General features: G+C 39.9%; 1 protein-coding gene and 1 long non-coding RNA gene across 6 annotated transcripts in view; both read right to left on the reverse strand.

Annotated features, from left to right (window-relative positions):
• The window catches only part of LOC147029767 (uncharacterized), a 158319-nt gene extending 153036 nt beyond the window's left edge, over positions 1-5283 (reverse strand). For 2 of the 5 annotated variants that reach the window (XM_085873094.1, XM_085873093.1), the window contains exon 1: positions 5013-5267. In XM_085873094.1, the coding sequence (XP_085729220.1) occupies positions 5013-5082 (70 nt within the window). In that variant the 5' untranslated portion in view covers positions 5083-5267. Of the gene's footprint in view, positions 1-5012 lie in introns of all 5 variants that reach the window. The other 3 variants (XM_085873095.1, XM_085873097.1, XM_085873096.1) reach the window with 3 other exon arrangements.
• A 15660-nt stretch (positions 5284-20943) lies between these two features.
• Positions 20944-24041, reverse strand: part of LOC147029768 (uncharacterized) — a 20512-nt gene continuing 17414 nt past the window's right edge. Inside the window, exon 3 of the long non-coding RNA XR_015055744.1 lies at positions 20944-21451. This is a non-coding gene — a long non-coding RNA (uncharacterized LOC147029768). The remainder of the gene's footprint in view (positions 21452-24041) is intronic.

A 24041-nucleotide genomic window follows, 5' to 3' on the forward strand; every position in this document is an offset into this window, starting at 1 on the left:
TCATCTACCCTCTTTCAACAGCTCCGACAAGCTCCATGACCTGTACCATCAAATTTACTTTTACATATATTGTCAACTCTTTGTCATAGCTGGATAAAAATCTCTGAATGCCAAAAATCTCTAAATGCCGACCAAGTACCAACTGAGTTAGGGAATGCATCAACTAAGTCGAAAGAGAAGGCCCACTACCATCTTCTCAATGCAACTTTGGATAGGCAATAAATGCTGCCTCACAGCAGTGCCACCCACAACCTGTATACAAATAATGATTAAAAAGTCAAAAACCCTTCACTCACGAGCTATGAGATGTTATGCTAATCTCTTGAGTTGTTTGAATTTGCATTTGATCTTCAGTGGTGCTTTGAAATGCCATACCCCTTGCTGTCACCCAAGCACAAAGGTGCAAATATGTTGCATCGTGGAGCAAGGTGTTCTTTCGAGAGGGAATGAAGCTGGCTGGCTGGAATAACATTGTTTGCAGAAGATTCCTTGGTATTTTTTCAAAGTAGTGTCCTTTTGGGTCACTACCAAGGTCATGCAGACCCTTCTTATAGAATTGGTTTTGTATAATAATGAAGTTACATGATGTGTAGAGAGGATACAGGTATGATAAGGCCAAAAGTTACTTTCCCTGACTGTATATCTTGTGAAGCTATTCCAATGGCTGTCGAAGTGCTGATGGAACATGGTGACCTGATACCAGGGTTACAACTGATTCACCTCTGCTATGTCCTGTTAAACAGAGAACAGCTGTCTGGGGTGTCTGCACAGCTGAGCCTGCAGCAGTCAGTTTTACTCATACACTGGTCTTGGTCTGAACAAGGAAAAGCTAAACATGTCATCACCTGTGAATTTCATGCATTATCAAATTATTAACGTGTTCAAAAGGGTTTTGGCATGTAGGCTATCTGTTCAGTAGAGACCATACCAGCTACAATTACCTCATTATTCTGCATCCTGGACACCTGATGGTAAATTTAAGGTTACTTGTATACTGATGAGCGACACTTCTTTCCAAACAAACGTGCGACCCTCATCGTATTATTGTCAAAAAACACCGATATTTCGTAAACTCTGTCGTAGGCCACACTGAAGAAGTGTGCAAATACAATTTTTTTCCCTTCCTCTTCATTAGTACCCTACAGGTTTCACCAGAGGGGACTAAAGATTTGCTCTCCATCTGTTCATCCATCCATCCATCTGTCCCACCTGTGGTTTTTCAGAGTTTTCCCCCCATACCCTTTAACATATTCAACTGAAACATGCTACATGGCTTTATTATGATAAGTTACAGAACAAGTTCGAGTTTCAGGGAGTTTCGTCATTTTTTCACATCGTTATATCCTTTTTATGCCTGGTGTTGGCTTAATAGTTTGGGGTGTGGGCTTGGGATCTGAGGATCCTGAGTTCAAATTCCACTCAGGTGTTGAATTAATACCAGGTGGGGTTGACTGCCAGTGATCATTCCGAGGTTGGCAAAATGAGTGCCAGCTTGCTGGTATCCTGTGTCGGAGTGGCGACCTGTCCAGGATTGTGTCCAATAGCCAAGGAGACTGCTTCGGCAGCAGTAACGCTCTGCCCAGAGTGTGGTCCCAATGGATGGATGGATGTCCTTTTTGGACTGAGAAAATATCACATCGGTAGGGGACATGTATTTCAAAGCAATTATCGCTCTTCTTGTTCTTGAGTTATCCCTGAAAAGCATTGTATTCGAATATGACCTTTGGTATATAATTGAACAACTACACCAAAATTCAATACCTTCTTTCCTTAATCAATATGTGCAAGACTGCAGCTACATATGACTAAGGTTGTTTTGAGTTATTGTGTGGACACATAGACAAAGACACGATGGAACAAGTTTCGGCCGAATCTGTCCACAACATTTTGAAATATCGTCCTACATATCGTTTTTGGTCCTATCTCTCAATGGTGAAGAATCACTTTAAAATTCTAGTATCCGGATGTGGATCTTCATCCAAATTGAATAAATTCATCCTTGTCACACATCCAACCTGTACATCAAGTTTCGTCTGAATCCGTTAATAACATTTTCAGATATGGTGATCACAGACAAAGAAACAGACAGACAGACAGACAGACAGACAAAGAGGGGTGAAAACATTACTTCCGTCCAACTTTGGTGATGGAAAATAATGACATAGTGAGTGACAATAAAAATGACACATGACACAGTATGTCACACTACTAAACCTGAGAAGCCCTTTCAATGTTGAAATTATCTTATTCACTGAGCATGGTGTGAGCATCTGAGAATCTTTTTGTTTCTTGGTTCACATTGTTTTTGTTGTTTACATTGTTTCTTGGTTTACATTGTTTTTGGTGTTTGCATTGCTTCTTGGTTTACATTATTTCTTGGTTTGCAATCTTTTTTACATTGTTATTACATTGTTATTACATCTTTTTTACTTTTGTTATTACATTGTTTCTTGGTTTGCATTGTTTTTGGGGTTTACATTGTTTTGTTGTTTACATTATTTCTTGTTTACATCGTTTTTGTTGTTTACATTGTTTCTTGGCTTGAATTGTTTTTGTTGTTTATATTGTTTCTTGGTTTACATGGTTTTTGTTGTTCACATTGGTTCTTGGTTTGCATTGTTTCTTGGTTTACAGTTTTTGTTTGCATTGTCTCTTTTTTGTTTTGTTGGTCGTTGCTTGTATTATTCCTAGGTTGTTGGAAGTTTTTGTTGTTTGCATTGTTTTTGTTGTTCACATTCTTTCTTAGTTTGCATTGTTTTTGTTGTTTACATTGATTTTTTGGTTTGCAGTGTTTCTTGGTTTGAATTGTGTTTGTTGTTTACATTGTTTCTTGGTTTGCATTGTTTTTGTTGTTCACATTGTTTCTTGCTTTGCATTGTTTTTGTTGTTCATATTGTTTTTTGGTTTGCAGTGTTTCTTGGTTTGAATAGTTCCTTGGTTTGCATTGCTTTTGTTGTTTATTGTTTTTTGGTTTGCATTGTTTCTTGGTTTGCAGTGTTTATTGGTTTACATTGCTTTTGTTGTTTACATTGTTTCTTGGTTTACATTGTTTCTTTGTTTGCAATGTTTTTGTTGTTCACATTGTTTCTTGGTTTGCATTGTTTTTGTTGTTCATATTGTTTTTTGGTTTGCAGTGTTTCTTGGTTTGAATAGTTCCTTGGTTTGCATTGCTTTTGTTGTTTATTGTTTTTTGGTTTGCATTGTTTCTTGGTTTGCAGTGTTCATTGGTTTACATTGCTTTTGTTGTTTACATTGTTTCTTGGTTTACATTGTTTCTTTGTTTGCATTGTTTTTGTTGTTTACATTGTTTCTTTGTTTGCATTGTTTTTGTTGTTTACATTGTTTCTTGGTTTGCAGTGTTTCTTGGTTTACATTGCTTTTGTTGTTTATTGTTTCTTGGTTTGCATTGTTTTTGTTGTTTACATTGTTTCTTGGCTTCCAGTTTTTGTTTGCATTGGCTCTTGGTTGGTGCTGGTATTATTCTTAGGTTGTTGGGAGTTTTTGTTGTTTACAATGCTTCTGGTTTTGCATTGTTTTTGTTGTTTACATTGTTTCTTGTTTTGCATTGTTTTTGTTGTTTACATTTTTTTCTTCATTTACAGTTTTTGTTTGCATTGTCTGTTGGTTGATTTGTTGGTTGTGGCTGGTATTATCACTAGGTTGTTGGCAGTTTTTGTTTTTTGTATTATTTTGTTGTTGCTTGAGATTGTTATGTTGTTTACATTCTTGTTGATACTAGTGTATTGTTCTTGTTTGTAGTGGTTTGAGGTTGCTTGTATTTATTTTGTTGGTTACATCACCTTATTGTTGCTAACCAGCATTTTGTTGTTGTTTCAGTTGTTTTGTTGGTGCTATCAGTGTATTTTTGTTTGTGCTTCAGTAATGGGGTGGAGTGGGTTGTGAGTGGGGGAAGATCTGAGGTTGTTGGCTACCAAGTTGTTACTTTGTGTTGTGTTTTATTGAAGTTTGCATTGCGTTATTCTTGAATTTGGTGATTTGTTGTTTTTGATGCTTCGTAATCATCCAGACAATAATCTATACCATACAGTTTCATCTTTGTTACAAATGAAATACAAAAGTTTGTCAAAAAGACGAATGAAATAGCTCACTAAACTAAAATAGTTGTATAATAGAGGTAGTCGCATGAGTGGGGGGCGGGGAGGGATGGGGGGTAGTGAAGGGAGAGAGAGATATATGAGGTGGGGAGGGGGGATTATGGAAAGCACTGGAGTTGGGGAAACCATTGATACATGAGATCAGGCCAAGAGTTAAACTTGCAGGTGTACACTTATCTAGCAGTCCATCTGAAAGAACGACGTGAGCGATAAAGCAAGGGATAAAAAGGGAATAAAGGGAATGATATATTGAATGGAAGAACACGAGGAAAGAACTTTGGTGTTGTTGCCATGTTGCGTGGAGCGCAAGGGCCGAAGTGGATGGCGAGGTCACCTTGGAAATTAGACTCCAACATGGCTCAGCAGTTCTTTCTATGGTTCCTCGTGTACCCAGAGTTGTATTTGGCCTAAGCAGACGTACGTACACAATGGCGGGTATGTGGGACGGGGCACACCGACTCAATATCCAAAACTTGTACCCTCAACAAGATGACCTTGGATGACCGAAGAGTGGTCTTTGAAGTGAAACGCGATCTGTTATATGATATAATGGATGAATTTTGTTCTCTAAGCGAGCCAGATGTCATTCTGAGAATTATTTATTCTCATTGATGCCCCAGAGCAGCCATAAAGCGAACATTAACATACTACTAATAATACTGTGTTCATAATATTACAATCATAACAGATACTTCAGGCTTATATTACAAGATGAATGCCATTGCAGCGAAATGTACTTCGTGTCATTGCGGTGCACATGTAGTACATGAAGAGTGTGAGATACAGGTCTCGCTTTCAACCCCAGTCTACCATGCATTATGCTGCATGAGATGCTGTGTGATTAAAACAACAAGCATCTCGGATCTTCGCACCGGGGTCCACACACAATATCCTCACCATTGCGTCGGGCTGGGATCACGGGGTGTGGGGTCGCCAAAAGGACTGCGAGCAGTATGACCCGTAACATTGTATCCACCAAGATGTTGGACGCCACTCTTTTTCAGGCTCGGTGTCCACGTTCACGCATGGCGGATCCTTGGTATGATCACATCCCGTTCTGGATGCTTGTGGGCTCAGAGCTGTGGGAAGTGCGACCATACACACCAGGCACGCGGCCACCACCACGCAGCCCTCCCCTTACTCCTCCCCCACATCTTTTACAAACTTTCTCCTCAATGTTCCCTCCCTAACACTCCCAACAATCCTCCCTCCATCCTGCTTCGCCATCTAAATGCGAGATCCAAGATCCTGTCATTCTCTTGTAAAGCCGTAGTATTAAACAGAACAAACTTGTGATTTGTCTGGTCCACATGTCCCTCTCATTCCCTCCACTCGCTCATTCTCAGAACTCCAGCTGTGTGGGATGGCTGGGAATTTATTTCCCACAAGTACTCTTTACATTAAACATTTGAACGATCAGACCCCAGTCAGGGTTTACCTTGGGCCCATTGAGACAGTAATGTGCCCAAGTGAGCCAGCCACACATATACATGTGAGCCACTCCATAGTCCATTGTCGCATTTAGAAGAGTCATGCCAGATTAGTTCCATGTCTTCTCGTAATAAAAGGGCCTCGAGTTCTTGTGTGGGGTTGCATTTACTCTTCAGTCATGAAGGATCTTCAAAACAAGATCACAAGTTTTGTCATGATGCCTGTATCATATGAAAACCTTATTTTTGTTTGCCAAATCCTTTTTAATTTGAAAGTGAGTGCAGCAAAAACTAGTTAAGGGACCCAGCAGGCGATGCTCAGATCAAACATTTCAACCTCAGAGTAACGTATGAAGATCACTCGGTGGTTGAAACATTGAAACAGAGCCTTGCCTGCTGTGAAGATGTTTCCATTGATACTGTCTTCACTTTTGAACATGGATTTTCCCAGCCTTATCGATGACAACAATCCAGAATATCGATTATTGATACCCAACATCTGCACGCACTCACACCCGCACCAAACACTGAAGGCAACCCAAACTCGTTTAACTGTCCAGCAGCAGGTCTGACGTTTTGACTACTGAGGGGTCTCGTACTCGGTGGTGGCCAAAGACAGTTTTGCCTATTCACAAAGGTTTTATACAATAAAGTAGAAATTTCTAGTCTTCAACAGAGCCTCCATATTTTGAAATACACAATTTAATCTGATTTTGCAACTCGTTGAAAACGTTCTCCATTTGCTGCTGAGACATTTCATGAATTACAATTGTGATCAGAACCCGAAGTTCAGCCAAATAATGTGCTTCTGATAAGTAAGCGTCAGTTTTAACATTGCCTTAAAAAAAACAAGATTCCAATGGGGACAGGTCATGTGAATGAGGGGGCCAAGCAATTGGTCCATGTCAACCGATCCACTTGTCTGGGAATATATCATGCAATAACTGTCGCATATTTGAAGCATAGTGGAAGGGAGCACCGTCTTGCTGGAAGGTGATATTTGAAGGATTTAACCATCACAGTTCAGAGACAAATAAATTCTGCAACAATGAAAAGAAAGTCCACCAATGATTGTTTTTTCTTCAAAAATGAAAGGACCAAGAGTGGGTAACCAGACATTGATTTTTGGTGAGTCTCTTTCATGTTGCCAGACTTCCTGAGGTTTTTCTGTCCTCCAAATATGGCAGTTGTTGACTTTACCACTGATGTGGAATGCTGCCTCAACAAAAATTATCAACTCGTCAAGAGACCCAGGGGTATTGTGGATTCCACAACAACACAACATTAACAACAACATGAACATTATCAAAGACTTATGAACTTCCCTTTTATATGCCATTTACAGTTTGCTTCTATCATGTGTACATCCAACGTTATTGAATTTTAAAGTTGCAGGAAGACTTTATAAACAGCCAGTATATTTATGAGTACACTTGGAAAAAAGGATAACCCTGTGTCCAAAAGTGCTGGCTGTGAATATTTTTTTGAATCAAATCCAAATTCTCTATCAAACATAAATAAAAGCAGTCACTTACCTCTCTGCAGACCTTGATAGAATCACAAGCTGGTCAAACACTTGCAACATGTCTTTCAATCCTGACACATCTTACACTCTCACTGTGTCTCGCTGAAAAGACCCTCTGGCAAACCTGTCATATACTTCCTTTACAATCCTCTTGAAATAGTTCAATCACTCAAACTTTTGGGCCTTTGAGTCAGCCATGACATTTTTTGGGCAAACCACATCTCAAAGTTGGTCTCCAAAGTCAGTCACTGACTGGGTAACCCCCCCATTATGTAAAGTCTTTCTTTGACCAATCTGAACTCTTGTCCACCAAAAGGAATTTACCCACAGCTAGATGGAGCAGTGATCTCCCCTCTGGGCTTGCGCCCCTGTCTCATACCTTTCTTAGCTTGACAACGTTGAGATCAAGCCCTTCAAAATCATTCGAATCACTTGCAATAAAGCTAAGTCTTTGGTGTAAGTTCCCATCCATCCCCTCCCTTACCTCAAATGGCCGCACTGCTTACACCGCACGTGAAAAGGCTGAATGCCTAAACTCGGTGTTTGCATCAAAATCTTGTGTCCAAAACCCATCACTTTCTGTACCCACCTTACCCAGTCACACCCAACTGTCTCTGGACTCTGTGTCCTTTTCTTCTGACAAGGTGTAGAGCTTGCTGTCAAGCCTCGACTCAGATTCTGCAATCAGCCCACCTGTCTTAAAAACCTGCTCCTCTGCTCTTGCTCACCCTCTGTTCTATTCACCCTCTCATTTGCTCAAGGTCATCTGCCATCTGCTTGAAATCAGCAAACATTACTGCCCTGCATAAAAAGGTGCAAAAACAGATCCCTGCAACTACAGACCAATCAGCCTTCTCCCAATAATCAGCAATGTGATGGAATCCATCATCACTTCAGACATTAAATCTTTCCTCTTCTCCAACGGCCTGATTTCCGATCATCAATTTAGTTTCAGACCAGGTCACTCCACCCTGCATATGCTGCTTCTGCTCTCCCAACAATGAATGGAGTTCCTCAATGCCAGACATGAAATTCGAGCCGTATCCCTGGACATATCGCGTGCTTTTTCCATGGCCAGGCACCCTGCCCTGCTCACCAAACTCTCTTCCCATGGTATCCAAGGCCATCTCCACTCATGGCTCGCAGACTTCCTCTCCTGTCGAAGTCAATGTGTGGCCCTAAAAGGAGTTCTTTCATCCCCACTTCCTGTCCAGGCTGGAGTTCCTCAAGGCAGTGTTCTGGGCCCTGTTCTTTTTCTGGTTTTCATCAACGTTCTCTCTGACTCTGGAAAATCCTCTTTATCTCTTTGCTGATGACTCCACCCTCTGCCATACCATCTGTCATCCCTCAGACCAGCAAGCAGCAGCTTCTTTGCTCACTGCAGATCTGGGTAAAATCACAAACTGGTCCAACACGTGGAACATGTCTATCAATCCTGACAAATCTCACACTCTCACTATGACTCTCCGAAAGGACCGTTTGGAAAACCTCCCCATCCACTTTCTCAAAATCCTCTGGAAGAAGTCCTTTCTTTCAGGCTTCTAGGTCTCACTATCTGTCACTATATTTCCCGGGAAAGCCACATTTCCAACCTGGCCTCCAAATCCAGTCACCGACTGCGAATCCTTCGTCATGCAAAGTCCTTCCTCAGCCCACCTGAACACCTGACCACATACAAAGCTTTCGTCCACAGTCTGATGGAGTACTGCTCTCCCCTCTGAGCTGGTGCTCCTGCCTCCCACCTTTCTCAGCTTCACGCTGTGGAAAACAAGGCATTTCACATCGTTGGCATCTCCCGCGATGAGGCCGAGTCTTTGGACCTCTCACTCTCTCCCTGCAGGCAGATCGGTGGTCTTTCTATCTTCTACCATCTCCTGTCCGGTCTCGCCCCCCCCACCTGCTGTGTCTGCGATTTGTCCCCACCATATTTCCACAGGGCACTCAAGATCCGCCAACAACCCCCTTATGGTAAAACTACCAAATTCACGAATCACTGCTCATCTTCACTGTTTCATTCCTCTTTTTTCCTGCCTTTGGAATAAACTTCCTCACTCTGTTTAATCCCATTCTTCCCTCCAGGCCTTCAAAACAGCTGTTCATCACCACCTCTTATCGACCCCCATTCAAATCCTCGATCTTTTCCACCCCTCGTTAATCCACCCCAAACCCACCTACTTCCAATTCCCTGCTTTCCTTCCTGAAATTTCCTGTAATGTCCATCTTGTATACCCTGTGTTCCCTGCCCCATCCCTCTCCCTTCCACAGATGTCCTAATGTCTCTGTTCCCCACTGTTGTGTTCTTACCTCTCACGCTCATCTCATCTCATGCTGTGCGTTGTGTGTTAGCTCCCATACGAGCCTCGAAAAGGTTTTCAAAAAAAAATTCAAACTCTAATTTGAAAGGGTAATTCTAAGGGTAATTCCAAAGGCTAATTCTAAAGGGTAATTCTAAAGGGTAATTCTAAAGGGTAATTCTAAAGGGTAATTTAAGAGGGTAATCATAAAGGGTAATTTGAAAGGGTAATTCCAAATGGTAATTCTGAAGGGTAATTCTGAAGGGTAATTCCAAAGGGTAATTCCAAAGGGTAATTTGAAAGGGGTAATTCCAAAGGGTAATTCTAAAGGGCAATTCTGAAGGGTAATTCTAAAGGGTAATTCTGAAGGGTAATTCTGAAGGGAATTTCCAAAGGGTAATTTGAAAAGGTAATTATAAAGGGTAATTTGAAAGGGTAATTCTAAAGGGTAATTTAAGAGGGTAATCATAAAGGGTAATTTGAAAGGGTAATTCCAAATGGTAATTCTGAAGGGTAATTTTGAAGGGTAATTCCAAAGGGTAATTCCAAAGGGTAATTTGAAAGGGGTAATTCCAAAGGGTAATTCTAAAGGGCAATTCTGAAGGGTAATTCTAAAGGGTAATTCTGAAGGGTAATTCTGAAGGGAATTTCCAAAGGGTAATTTGAAAAGGTAATTATAAAGGGTAATTTGAAAGGGTAATTCCAAATGGTAATTCTGAAGGGTAGTTCTGAAGGGTAATTCCAAAGGGTAATTCCAAAGGGTAATTCCAAAGGGTAATTTGAAAGGGGTAATTCAAAGGGTGATTCCAAAGGCTAATTCTAAAGGGTAATTCTAAAGGGTAATTCTAAAGGGTAATTCTAAAGGGTAATTTAAGAGGGTAATCATAAAGGGTAATTTGAAAGGGTAATTCCAAATGGTAATTCTGAAGGGTAATTCTGAAGGGTAATTCCAAAGGGTATTTCCAAAGGGTAATTTGAAAGGGGTAATTCCAAAGGGTAATTCTTAAGGGCAATTCTGAAGGGTAATTCTACAGGGTAATTCTGAAGGGTAATTCTGAAGGGAATTTCCAAAGGGTAATTTGAAAAGGTAATTATAAAGGGTAATTTGAAAGGGTAATTCCAAATGGTAATTCTGAAGGGTAATTCTGAAGGGTAATTCCAAAGGGTAATTCCAAAGGGTAATTCCAAAGGGTAATTCTAAAGGGTAATTCTAAAGGGTAATTTAAGAGGGTAATCATAAAGGGTAATTTGAAAGGGTAATTCCAAATGGTAATTCTGAAGGGTAATTTTGAAGGGTAATTCCAAAGGGTAATTCCAAAGGGTAATTTGAAAGGGGTAATTCCAAAGGGTAATTCTAAAGGGCAATTCTGAAGGGTAATTCTAAAGGGTAATTCTGAAGGGTAATTCTGAAGGGAATTTCCAAAGGGTAATTTGAAAAGGTAATTATAAAGGGTAATTTGAAAGGGTAATTCCAAATGGTAATTCTGAAGGGTAATTCTGAAGGGTAATTCCAAAGGGTAATTCCAAAGGGTAATTCCAAAGGGTAATTTGAAAGGGGTAGTTCAAAGGGTAATTTTGAAGGGTAATTCTAAAAGGTAATTCTGAAAGGTAATTCTAAAGGGTAATTCTGAAGGGTAATTCTGAAGGGTAATTCTGAAGGGTAATTGTGAAGGGTAATTGTGAAGGGTAATTCTAAAGGGTAATGCCAAATGATTATTCTAAAGGGTAGTTCTAAAGGGTAATACTAAAAGGTAATTCTAAATGGTAATTCTGAAGGGTAATTATAAAGGGTAATTCTGAAGGGTAATTCTGAAGGGTAATTCTGAAGGGTAATTCTGAAGGGTAATTCTGAAGGGTAAATCTGAAGGGTGATTTGAAAGGGTAATTCGAAAGGGTAATTCTGAAGGGTATTTATAAACGGTACTTATAAACGGTAATTATAAAGGGTAATTCTGAAGGGTAATTCTGAAGTATAATTCCAAAGGGTGATTCTCAAGGGTAATTCCAAAGGGTGATTCTAAAGGGTAATTCTAAAGGGTAATTCTGACGGATAATTCTAAAGTGTATTTCTAAAGGGTAATACTAAAGCATAATTCTCGAGGGTAATTCTGAAGGGTAATTCAAAAGGGTAATTCTCAAGAGTGATTCTAAAAGGTAATTCTGAAGGGTAATTCTAATGAGTGATCCTAAAGGGTATTTCTTAAGGGTAATTCTAAAGGGTAATTCTAGAGGGTTCAAGAGGGTGATTTGAAAAGGTAATTCTCAAGGGTAATCGTAAATGGTAATTCTGAAGGGCAATTCTAAAGGGTAATCGTAAATGGTAATTCTAAAGGGTGATTCTAAAGGGTAATTGTAAATGGTCATTATAAAGGGTATTTCTTGGTGGTAATTCTAAAGGATAATTCTATAGGGTAATTCTAAAGAGTAATTATAAAGGGTAATTCTGAAGGGTAAGTCTAAAGGGTAATTCCAAAGGGTAATTCTAAAGAGTAATTGTAAAGAGTAATTCCAAAGGGTAATTCCAAAGGGTAATTCCAAAGGGTGATTCTAAAGGGTGATTCTTAAGGGTAATTCTAAAGGGTAATTCTGAAAGGTAATTCTGAAGGGTAATTGTGAAGGGTAATTCTAAATGGTAATTGTAAAGGGTAATTCTAATGCGTGATCTGAAAGGGTATTTCTTCAGAGTAATTCTAAAGGTTAATTCTAGAGAGTTCAAGAGGGTGATTTGAAAAGGTAATTCTCAAGGGTGATTCTGAAGGATAATTCTAAGGGGGTATTTCTAAAGAGTGATTCTGAAGGGTAATTCAAAAGGGTGATTCTAAAGAGTGATTCTAAATGGTAAATCTGAAGGGTAATTCTAAAGGGTGATTCGAAAGAGTGATTCTAAAGGGTAATTGTAAATGGTAATTCTAAAGGTTAATTCTAAAGGGTAATCGTAAAGGGTAATTCTAAAGGGTAATCGTAAATGGTAATTCTAAAGGGTGATTCTTAAGGGTAATCGTAAATGGTAATTCTCAAGGGTTATTCTAAAGGGTAATTGTAAAGGGTAATTCTAAAGGGTAATTGTAAATGGTTATTCTAAAGGGTAATTCTAAAGTGTAATTCTGAAGGGTAATTCTAAATGGTAATACTAAATGGTAATTCCAAATGGTAATTCTAAAGGGTAATACTAAAGGGTAATACTAAATGGTAATTCTAAAGGGTGATTCTAAAGGTTAACTCTGAAGGGTAATTCCAAAGGGTAATACTAATGGGTGATCTGAAAGGGTATTTCTTAAGGGTAATTCTAAAGGGTAATTCGAAAGGGTGATTGTAAAGGGTAATTGTAAAGGGCAATTGTAAAGAATAATTGTAAAGGGTAATTCTGAAGGGTATTTGTAAAGGGGTCAAGAGGGTGGTTCTAAAGTGTATTTCTAAAGAGCAATTCTCAAGGGTAATTGTGAAGGATTCTAAAGGTTTATTGTGAAAGGTTCTGAAGGATAATTGTGAAGGGTTCTAAAGCGTGGTTGTGAAGGGTTCTGAAGGATAATTCTGTGCTGTTCGAAAGGGTAATTCTCAAGGGTTCTCAAGGCTTGAACACAGCGTTGGGTGAGGTGTTCTATGAACTCTAATTTTCTTTGCTTTCAGATTGATCCATAATGGAAGAGAGATTAACTGTTGCTCAAAGAGATGCTGCAAAGTTTGAGGTTTGTCAGTCTGTAATTACAGTTCAAGGATGGTGGTAGCAAGAAATGGGAAGACAATAAATACCATGTTGTTAATGTACTGTAACTAAAACTCCAAAATATTTATTTTTCCTGAAAGGCAATTTATTTCCATTTTAATTTGTGAACATCAAATTTCAACATGAGCTCTTGCATTCTCAGAACATTTTTGCAATCGTTTGACATTTTACACTAAACACCTCAGAAATTCCTTTGGCAAATCAGCAAAAACATTTCAGGTAGAACTTTCATTGTGGATGGAACGTTTCCTCCAAATTAGTGGGTTTGCCTGCATAAATTTTTTCTTTAGCTGATCCCCATAAAATAATGGATCCAGAACTTGGAAAATAAAAAGCAACATCAAAAGGAAATGTCCCAGTTATAAGTGATGAAGGAAAAATAAAAACCAACTTACAAAAGTGCCTAACTTTAAAAGCCTTGGTCCTAGATGAAATTCCAAACTTCTCCACAATTACTACAGTTGAGCATTCAAGAAACTTATCCGAGAGGAAAAGGTAATGGATGAGTGGCTCCCGAAAAGTAAAACCTTCGTCATCCCAAAATCTGAAGAAACCCAACTACCTTACAAATACCGACCAATAACATGTCGTCCAATAACATAAAACTTCGAACCGGAATCATCACATAAATGATGTACCATTATCTAACAGCCTATTTGGGATAGATATGATGAATCTCTGGGTCACCCCTGTAAGATCGATCGGCTGTCTTCGGACCGTGGGTCTTTTCGAGCAGACCTGACCGGGGCTAATCGATGACAACAACAACAACAACAACAACAACAATGAGGGCTGGAGGCAGAACAGAAGGGGTATAAGAGAGGATGTTATGGAACAATAGACGACCTACTACTAAACAAAGCCACACTTGTAAACTGTAAAATGAGAAGAACCAAATTGTCTACAGCCTGGATACATTATTGAAAAAACTAGCTTTTGATAGTGTCCCTCAATAATGCCTGGTGTTGGCTTAGTGGTTAGGGTGGTGGGCTTTGGATCCGAGGGTCCTGAGTTCAAATCCCACTCAGCTGTTGAATTAATACCAGGTGGGGTTAACTCGACCTGTCATCCTTCCGAGGTCAGCAAAACTGAGTGCCAGCATGCTGGTCTACTGTGTCGGAGTGGTGACCCGTCCAGGATTGCACCCAGTAGCCAAGGAGACTGCTTAAGCAGCACCACCACTCTGCACAGAGTATGGTCCCAATCTCCTCCTCAATAATGGATGATAAAATGCATGGAAGTACACAAGATCAATCCCAAAACCATCAAACTGATTGAGAAAGCAATGGAGCTCTGATAAACCACACTGATATTACAGCACTCGGAAGGAAAGATCAAAACACCAGAAGTGGTGATACAATGTTTGAGGATGTTTGAGGTATAGGATTCTGGAAAGGAGCAAGGAGAAGGTGCGGGGTGGGGGAGTTGGGAGAGTGTGTGGTTGGGGTAAAGCTGGAGGGTTGTGAAGGCCAGTGTGTGTTCGCTCAGCTAACAGCTGACACTTCCATATTCTAGCATGTAGTGAGTGCACTTGAGAGTTACTTTGGGATGAAAAAGAGTACCATGATCGAACGGTATAAATTCCGTAATTCCATCAGCACTGCCAGGGTAATGGTGCACTGGTCAAACAATATGATGCTTCATTTTCAGAACTGGCTGCCACATGCAACTTTGGTTTTTTTAACAGATCAACTTGTCAGAGATCAGCTCAAAAAAAAGACTACCATTCCTCTTATTGAGGAATGGTTGCTTTTGGAGGATGACAGACTGACTTTAAAGAAGGCTACAGCTTGAGATATCCAGAGAGAATCAGCCATGACAGATTCCAAGCTGATTCATACATCTCGAGCAACCTCAGTTACAGGAATACAGCTGGCATCACAGTTGCAGACAGCTCAGATACAGGGGCTTCAAACCAACGACGAGCCCAGCCCAAACCCATCCATGCCCTGCTCATGCACCTCAAACAAAGCCAAGTCAAGCTTGTGGTCGACAACATGGTATCAAAGCACAATGTCCTGCATGTGGAAAACAATGCAGTGCATGCTTCAAAAATAAACCATTTTGCACAGGTATGCAGGTCATCAACAAAATGTACATCGTCAGTTTGTCATGTTGATGAACCAAGTGCTTCAGATGGTGAAACACAACGCAAGGTGTACACCATCACAGACAAAATGGCTTTCCTTCAACAGCAAGTGGGCAACTTCAAGGCTTGTGAAGTTGATATTGCGGGGATTTTGGTATCACCACTCATTGATGTAGGTCCAAAAGTCTCCATCGTGAGTGACGATCTCTACCATCAATAATTACCCTCGCCAAGTGAGAAATGTCCATCTTCTCTTCGCCATGTTCCCCGTCCCATCCCCATCCCTCTCCCTTCCACAGTTCACCTAATGTGTCTGTTCCCCACTGTTTTGTCCCTTCCACTCCCGCCCCTCTTGTCTCATGCCTCCTTGCTGTGAGTTGTGTGTTAGCTGTCATACGAGCCTCGACCAAGGTATACAAAAAAAAAAAAAAAAAAAAAAAAAAAAGGTATTGCATTTGTGTCCGTTTGTCTGTTTGTTTGTTCATCCGCACAGAACTTTGGTACTTTTCTCCACAACCACTTGTCAGATTGAGACAAAATTTTCACCACAGGAGCGACAACTCATGTAGAATGTTATATAAATAATTATGATGTCAAAGGTCAGGTATTGTGGCAGCCATGCTGGAAAAATGGAAAAACTTTCGACCGATGTATCTCTGAAACCGCACCAAGGAAAAAATTGAAACTTGGCACATCACAAGTATTCCACATGCGGAATGAGTGACTTTTTATTATGATGTAATATGTGCCTTCGTTATAACGTCATATTTGAATATATAGAACACTACATCTGATCAGTATGAAAATTTTTGAGGGTCATCTCGGGATAAAATCGTCCGCAGAAATGTTTTTGACGACGTCATCAGTCACGTGATTCGGCAGCCATATTGTTTTAAATTTAAAAAAAACTTCAAAAAACTTCTTCTCTGAAGTGGCTGAACAGATCGAGGCAAAACTTTACACATATGAATGCCTATCAATGAGGAAAAAAAGTTTCACACATATGACACCATAGGTCACATGGTTTGGCAGCCATATTGGATTTTAGAAAATATTAAATAATGCTTTCTCTGGAACTGCTTAACCAATTCATGTGTAACTTCACAATTATGATCTAGTCATGATGTGGAATACAAATTTAAAATTTCAACTTGATCAGGTGCTTGGCTTGGCAGCCAGAATTATTTAACTTTTTGATGTGGGTTCTTTTTTGTTTTTTGATTGTATTTTATATTTTGAATTCGGCTCACTTGGCTGTGCATGGGTGGGTTTGAAGATAGAGTAGTAGCTGAAATGTGAATCCTATCCAGGTTCCTCCTGATGACTTCATCTTTGATTTTTGCTTGTTTGGGTTTACTCCCATGATTGATTACTCCAATGCAGGACTGTTCTGAGTTGGTCTTCTATTTAATATGAATTGAATTTATTTTAATCCCATTCTGAATTCAATTGAATAATAATAAAAAACGTAATAGCTCATGGTCAGTTGTCCAATCAAAGGGGGGTTGCATCAAAGTGGGATGTCTTAGTACCCGGTCATCACTGCCAGCAGTTATAAAGTGGCAGTTCCAATCATGTCTCTTATTAATTACATAACACACCAGTAGACAAATGCCACACAAAATACACCACACAAAACTACACAAACACCACACAAAATACACCACACAAAACTACACAAACACCACACAAAACAAGTCCTGGCGAGTGTCTGCAATCCCTGATTGGTCTTTTTCTCGTTTTCATTGTATCCAATGGACTCAGCATATTCTACGCTTCAAGTCTCTGATGACTTCATCATCCAGGTTTCGGGAACAATAATTATCTCAGTGAACTACAAAGGTATCAGACTTGACAATTTAACCTTCTATGTTGCAAAAGCCAAGAGCCTAATGCGTGTACATCTGTTTGACAAGCCTGAGTTCAAACTTTTAGACCTGACTGGTGCACACATCTGCATGATAGCATGCAAAGACAATGTGTGTAAACACCAGGACCTTTCCCTGTTCATTGGTTTTGGGGAGTGTAAGGGGTTACTGTCACTCCCCTCGAATGGACCCTGTGGTTCCATTAGTATCTCAAGGCTTGAGACATTTGCAGTTTACTGTTGGCAAAGACGTTTCAAAGGAGCTAAAATGCGTTGAATCTGAGAGCATCATTGAACGCATTGATTCATCTCCATGGGTGTCGAATCCCCTTATTGCACGATGAAATAATGGAGAGTTAAGACTTTGTGTTGATCTTAAGTCAGTGAATAAAGCTGTTATTCCTGATAAATACCCACTTCCAACCATCACTGAATCATCTGCTTAATTTCCCAGCTCAACACTGTTCACGAAGCTGGACTTGAGGAGAAGCTACCAAGCAATACCTCTTGCAAAGCAGAGTAGGCATTTGACCGCATTCATGACTCATGCAGAATGTTCCAGCACCAAAGAATGCCACATGACCTCAGTTCTGCACCAAGTGTATTTCAGAAGATTGTCTCTTCAGTCTTGTCGGTTATTGAGGGGACCTTCAACTTCCTCGATGTTGTCATTCCGGGAAAGACAAAGCAGAGCATGATCAGCGGCTGGATGAAGTGTTGTCATGACTAGTAAAGCACAACTTGATGCAAAATGAGAAAAAGTGTACTTTTGCAGCATCAGCGATTGACTTTTTAGGACATCAATATGACAGTCGACAGTGGAAACCCAATATAGGACAGTATGGAAGCAGTTAGGACTCTTCTTACTCCATAAAACACAAAATAGTTCCTTGGAACTACAAACGTTTACCTCAAATTTGTACCCAACTTTGCAGAGATCGCTGAAACTCTTCATAAACTACTGTGCAAGGATGTGCCTTGGGAATGGACTCATACCCAGCAGCAAGCATTTGTTACACTGAAGGAGAAGGTCACGCCTCCTCCAGTCCTTGTGCAATTTGATCCGAATGTGAAGACTACCATCATAGCAGATGCATCAGTTACGGCAGTGGAAGCAGTACTTTCGCAAGGGATAGCAGGCCGCGAACGGTCTATGGCATTCGCATCTCGCACACTTTCAGAGACAGAGTGCAAGTACTCCACAGCAGAACATGAACTGTTAGCATGTATATATGCATGTGAACACTGGTACATGTCACATGTATCTGTATGGTCGTCACCCTCTGCACAGACTATGAAGCACCGACAACACTGCTCATAATGTCGGGATCTGGACATCGACTACTTATAATTTAGAGGTGGGCGTCTATGTAAAGGTGGGCGTCTATAACGGCTTCCCAAGTCTATTACAACAGAAAACAGACTTCAGTTTACATCTGAGCAATTCAGCCAGTAACTCAACCCAGTACCTATTGAATACTGCCTAACTACACGATACAATGCGCAGAGCAACAGTGGGGTTGAGAGCTTCAACAGAGTTAGCAAAGAGAGTATAAAGGCAAGCCCGGCAGATGGACAGACATTCGATAAGGAAATCCATAATCTGTTCCACACGTATCGCTCTATGCCCCATTATTTGACCAGGGAAGATGCCCACAGAGCTAATAATAGGATGTAACTTACACCTGCCACTTAGTTTCCTAAAACTACCCACATCAACAGATGCAAAGATAGAAACAATAGCAATGGCTGCTGTGGTGCGACAGCAGAAAATGAAGGAATATGCTGACAAGGGATTGAGAGCAAAGCCACCTTAATTCGCAGTGGGTCAGAGTGAAACACCCTAACTGCTCACATCAACTCACTACTTAGCTATCGTGTCCCCAACAGATGTCACAGCATCTGGGTCATCATAGCTACTTACTCAAAGATGGCACTAAGTGGAATGCACGGCATCTGGTAACAACCAACCTCGAAGATGCAGAGAACGAGGACAACTGCCACTTTTTCCACAAAATCTTCATATCACGAAGAGGATCAATCTCAATGTCATGACGATCCAGCCATGCTAGGACCTCACAAATGCAGATCTGGTCCAATTTGGAAATGTCCTCAATAGCTGAGAGATTACCATTTTATAAAGTCCTAAATATTGTGCAAACTTCCCCAAAATAGACTTTAAGGCTTTGGACACATATCATAGGAAATGACTCAAAAAGGAAATGTTGGAATCCGTTTAGATAACCTTAGATTTTGAAATTGATAAAGTATTTGTTTCTGAATGGAGGAAAACATGTTATGTTTGATGATAGTGTTTGTAGACCTGGGAGCAGCTTGTTTGTGAGCTGCCCTGGGAGCAGCACTTTGGAACATGTGGCTTTTTGCCATCTGAATAAAGCACTCCTCACGGACCCTGTCGGATGTCGGATGTGGTGATTTGTATTGGTTTAAATACATCACATTGTCTCCCTCTTTTCCTGCTTGTGGAATCACTTTCCCCATTCTGTTCAATCCCAGGGTTCCCTCCAGGGCTTCAAGTTGGCAGCGAACCACCACTTCAAGTCATCGTCCATCTATACCCAGGAGATTTTCTATCCTCATTAACGCTCCCCTTTTACTTGCAGGTAAAAATGTTTCATTCCCTCTCCTTTTAGTTTATCTCCTTGTTGTGTCCCCATGTTGCCATACTGCTCCACTTGTGCATTGCCTTATACTCTGTCACCCCGCTCTTCCATCCTGACTTTATCAGCCCCCCAGAACCCTCCCCCCCCACCCCAAAAAATGAAGCCAACAAACAATTGGACCAACAGATAAAATTGATTTTTTTTGTGCAGACATATCTATGGTTTCAACAATTGAGTTTTGCTGGAGTCCATCACCACAAGGCGGCGCCAAAGTATTGTCAATTTTTTGATGGTCTGTCAATCTGTTGGATTATTTGTTCTTTTCGGGTACAATAATGTCAAAATCTGAGAAGGGAACGGGAAACCACCCAGTAGAGCACTTGCCAATAAACTGTTTCGGCAGCACCGACCCTCTGAAACAGAGTATGGCACATCAGAGAGTGTGAAAATTCTACAGCACAGACATTAAATTGATTTAACAGCCTTACAGAAAAGTCAAGTTTCAGAATTATCCCTTCAAAAATTCCAGACTCAGAGGACACTTTGCTCTGTATTTTATTCCAGCTTGAGTACTAATAAGGCTGAAGAGCATTCCTGAGGAGACACAGCAGGGGTTGCAATCCTATTAAAAATAAAACCGAAAGGCAGATTTTCATTCTCAATGGAACCCTGCAGAATATTTCGCATGCAAACAGACAGTTGCACAATTTGTCGATTTTGTAAAAAAAAACTTGGGGGAAAAGATTTGGGATTAAATCAGAGGGCCTTGTTACGTCCGTCACCGAAGGTGACCCACTGTCTGTTCTGTTTGTCTATGAGCAGGATATCTCAAAAAACGTTATGAATGGATTGAGACGACACTTGGTGGACAGGCTGGGTTTGTGACAAGGACGAATTGATTAGATTTTGGTGAAGATCCAGATCCGGATCTGGAAAGTAGAATTTTTAAAGTGATTCTTCACCATTGAGAGATGGGACCAAAATTATATATATATATATATATATATATATATATATATATATATATATATATATATATATATATATATATATATATATATATATATATATATATATATATATATATATATATATAGCACGATATCTCAAAAAGTTGTGTACGGATTAAGAGAAAACTTGGTGCATGAGTTGGTTAGATGACAACAACAAGCCGATTCGATTTTGGTTTCCGTCTGGATGCAGATTGGGCCTATCAGTGGGATACAAAACCTAAACTGTTTCGCATGGCAAAGGTATGCACTCCACTGAGTGGCGTTCTAGTTAACTGTAATTGGAAATTTTCTTCTATTTCTACACCTCTTTCCTGTACTGTCCTTCTATATGAGTGTTGTACTGGGTGTAAGATTCAGAGCGAGACATTTCTAAGGTCCAGGGCAGATAAAGCGCGCATCTCTTCATGTGGTTGTTGTCCTGTATGTGATTTATGTTAAAGTTCCACAATGAGCTTTAGACAATTCTGTCAGGAAATTCAGGAATACAAATAAACAGTGGGCAATGAAACATCTGTAAATCTACCAATGCAACTCAATTTCTTTCTTTTACTCAGCATTGACAAAACAATAAAATGAGATAAGCAGTCTATTTTAGTCTCAGCAGTTAATAATCTGTTAGCAATGCGACTGATCTTCCTCAGAAAGCTTTTTCTCTCCCCCCCCCCTTCTGAAGCATTCACATGTCACTGACCTTTTTTCTCGAACTTGAACCTACACTGCTCACCTTGATGGTTACCTTTTTGTATAAAGAGTTGAGGCTCGTGCAGGAGCTGGAACACAGAAGGGAACAGGACATAACAGAATGAAAAGAATAGTCGAAAGAAGGTGGGGGCCACACTCACAGCATGGCAGAGGGGAAAAAAGAGAGACTTGGAGGAAGAAAGGACATGGGGAAGAATGTGAGCAAGGGGAGGAGGACACAGGGTGTGAACAAGATGGATGTAGGTGCAAACTCTCAATCACACAAGTGGAAGGGAAAACAAGTGGAAGGGAAAACAAGTGGAAGGGAAAACAAGTGAAAGGGAAAACAAGTGAAAGGGAAGCAAAAATGAAATTTAAAAAAATAATGAAAGAATCTTCAATTGCTAAAAGGAGCACGTTAGTATGTGCGTGTGTGTGTGTGTGTGTGTGTGTGTGTGTGTGTGTGTGTGTGTGTGTGTGTGTGTGTGTGTGTGTGTGTGTGTGTGTGTGTGTGTGTGTGTGTGTGTATGTGTGTGTCGCTGGTTGTTATCTCCATATGTGGGTTTCAGGTGGAACGGAGCCCTCCCAGGTCTCCAAGTATCCAGCCCGTTTCAGTAAGGGATTCACGTTTCAGTAAGGAAGGTATCCACCTTCGTGTGTGCATGTGTATATATATATATATATATATATATATATATATATATATATATATATATATATATATATATATATATATATATATATATATATATATATATATATGTGTGTGCATGTGTATGTACAGTATGTGTGTATGTATGTATTTATGTATGTGTGTATGTATGTATGTGTGCGTGTCCAACTTTCTGTTCTTGGCTGCTCTCTCCACACGTGGATGGGTTTCAGGAGATGGAATGGAGACCTACCAGGTCTCAAAGTATCTCAAAGTCTCAAACACTCTGTTAGTGTGTGTGTGTGTGTGTGTGTGTGTGTGTGTGTGTGTGTGTGTGTGTGTGTGTGTGTGTGTGTGTGTGTGTGTGTGTGTGTGTGTGTTTTGTAAGCTGTGCTGGAAAGCTTTGTGTTTGAGAAGGCATAAATAACAGTTGAATATTTGAACAACAATTCGACTCAGTGGTGAATGTAGTGAAGTGCTGGGTGGTGGATGTGTTATATTTAAGGTAATATGTGCATGATTTAATGTGTATTATACTCACAGATACAATGGGGGAAAATTAAGGAGGGGGAAGCGAGAGAAAGGGAGGGGAGGGAGAGACAGGTGGGAGGGGGAGAGTGAGAGAGGAGGGAGGGGAGGGGAGTGAGCAGGGGGTACAGGAGGTGTGAGGGAGCTCGGATGGGATGATGAAGCGCAAGGAAAAGGGTGGGGGTGGTGGGAAGAGTGACGCCTCACCAAACGTCACTATACACCCTGGGGGGGGGTGGGAACAAGGAGGATGTGGGAGAGAGGAGAGGGAGGGAGGAAGTGAGGAGGGGAGAGGGTTTGTGAGGAGGTAAGTGTGAGGGAAGGGGTTTTCGACTTGCATTTGTCAGTGGGATTTGTGGAGGGGGAGGGGGGCAAACTCTCAAACACATATATATATATATATATATATATATATATATATATATATATATATATATATATATATATATATATATATATATATATATATATATATATATACACATATATAAATATATATATATATACACATATATAAATATATATATATATATATACACATATATAAATATATATATATATATATACATATATATATATATATATATATATATATACATACATATACACACATATACATACATATATATATATATATATATATATATATATATATATATATATATATATGTATATATATATATATATATATATATATATATATATATATATATATATATATATATATATATATATATATATATATATACACATATACATATATATACACACATATACATACATATATATATATATATATATATATATATATATATATATATATACATATGCACATACACACGTATATCTATGTATATATATATATATATATATATATATATATATATATATATATATATATATATATATATATATATATATATATATATGTATATACATATTGTTACGGCTGTGGAAATTCGCAAACCACCATTCAGGACCCGTAGGTGAGATATCTCTAAGTACATGTGTAGTTAGCCCAAACCCATTGTATAGAGGGAATTTATGTGATTCATCCGGGCTGCGACGCTTTGAGTTAGCCATTTTTTCTGTTCTATCTTTATTTTGAACCAACCACATCTCAACCGCCATCACACAACAACCCGCCACCGCTACCATCTATGCTCCCACATCATCGCACCATCGCCATTCCCAAATGGCACCATAACCATCAAACCACCACCGAAAACCCTCCACCGCCTTCACCTCTCTCCTTCTACGGCCATTCCCGCACCACCTGTAAACACTGAACGTTGGGCTGTCTCGGGCCCGTTCGGCGATTGGTGCCAAACGCACCGAGCCGCGAGCGTAAATAGTGGCCTTTCCGAGGGAAAATTCAGATCAAAAACGCTACACGCCCACTTTTCCTCCGTCCAATTAGCCAGCGCGGGGTGGCTTGGCCCCGCCTCCAGGCGCGTGTGTGTGAAGTCGATATATGGAAATTCCAGGATCAGGGGAGA

This window comes from Eptatretus burgeri, chromosome 3 (genome assembly GCF_056783735.1).
Source record: "Eptatretus burgeri isolate ZD-2024b chromosome 3, Ebu_testis_v1, whole genome shotgun sequence".
Lineage (NCBI taxonomy): Eukaryota > Metazoa > Chordata > Myxini > Myxiniformes > Myxinidae > Eptatretus > Eptatretus burgeri.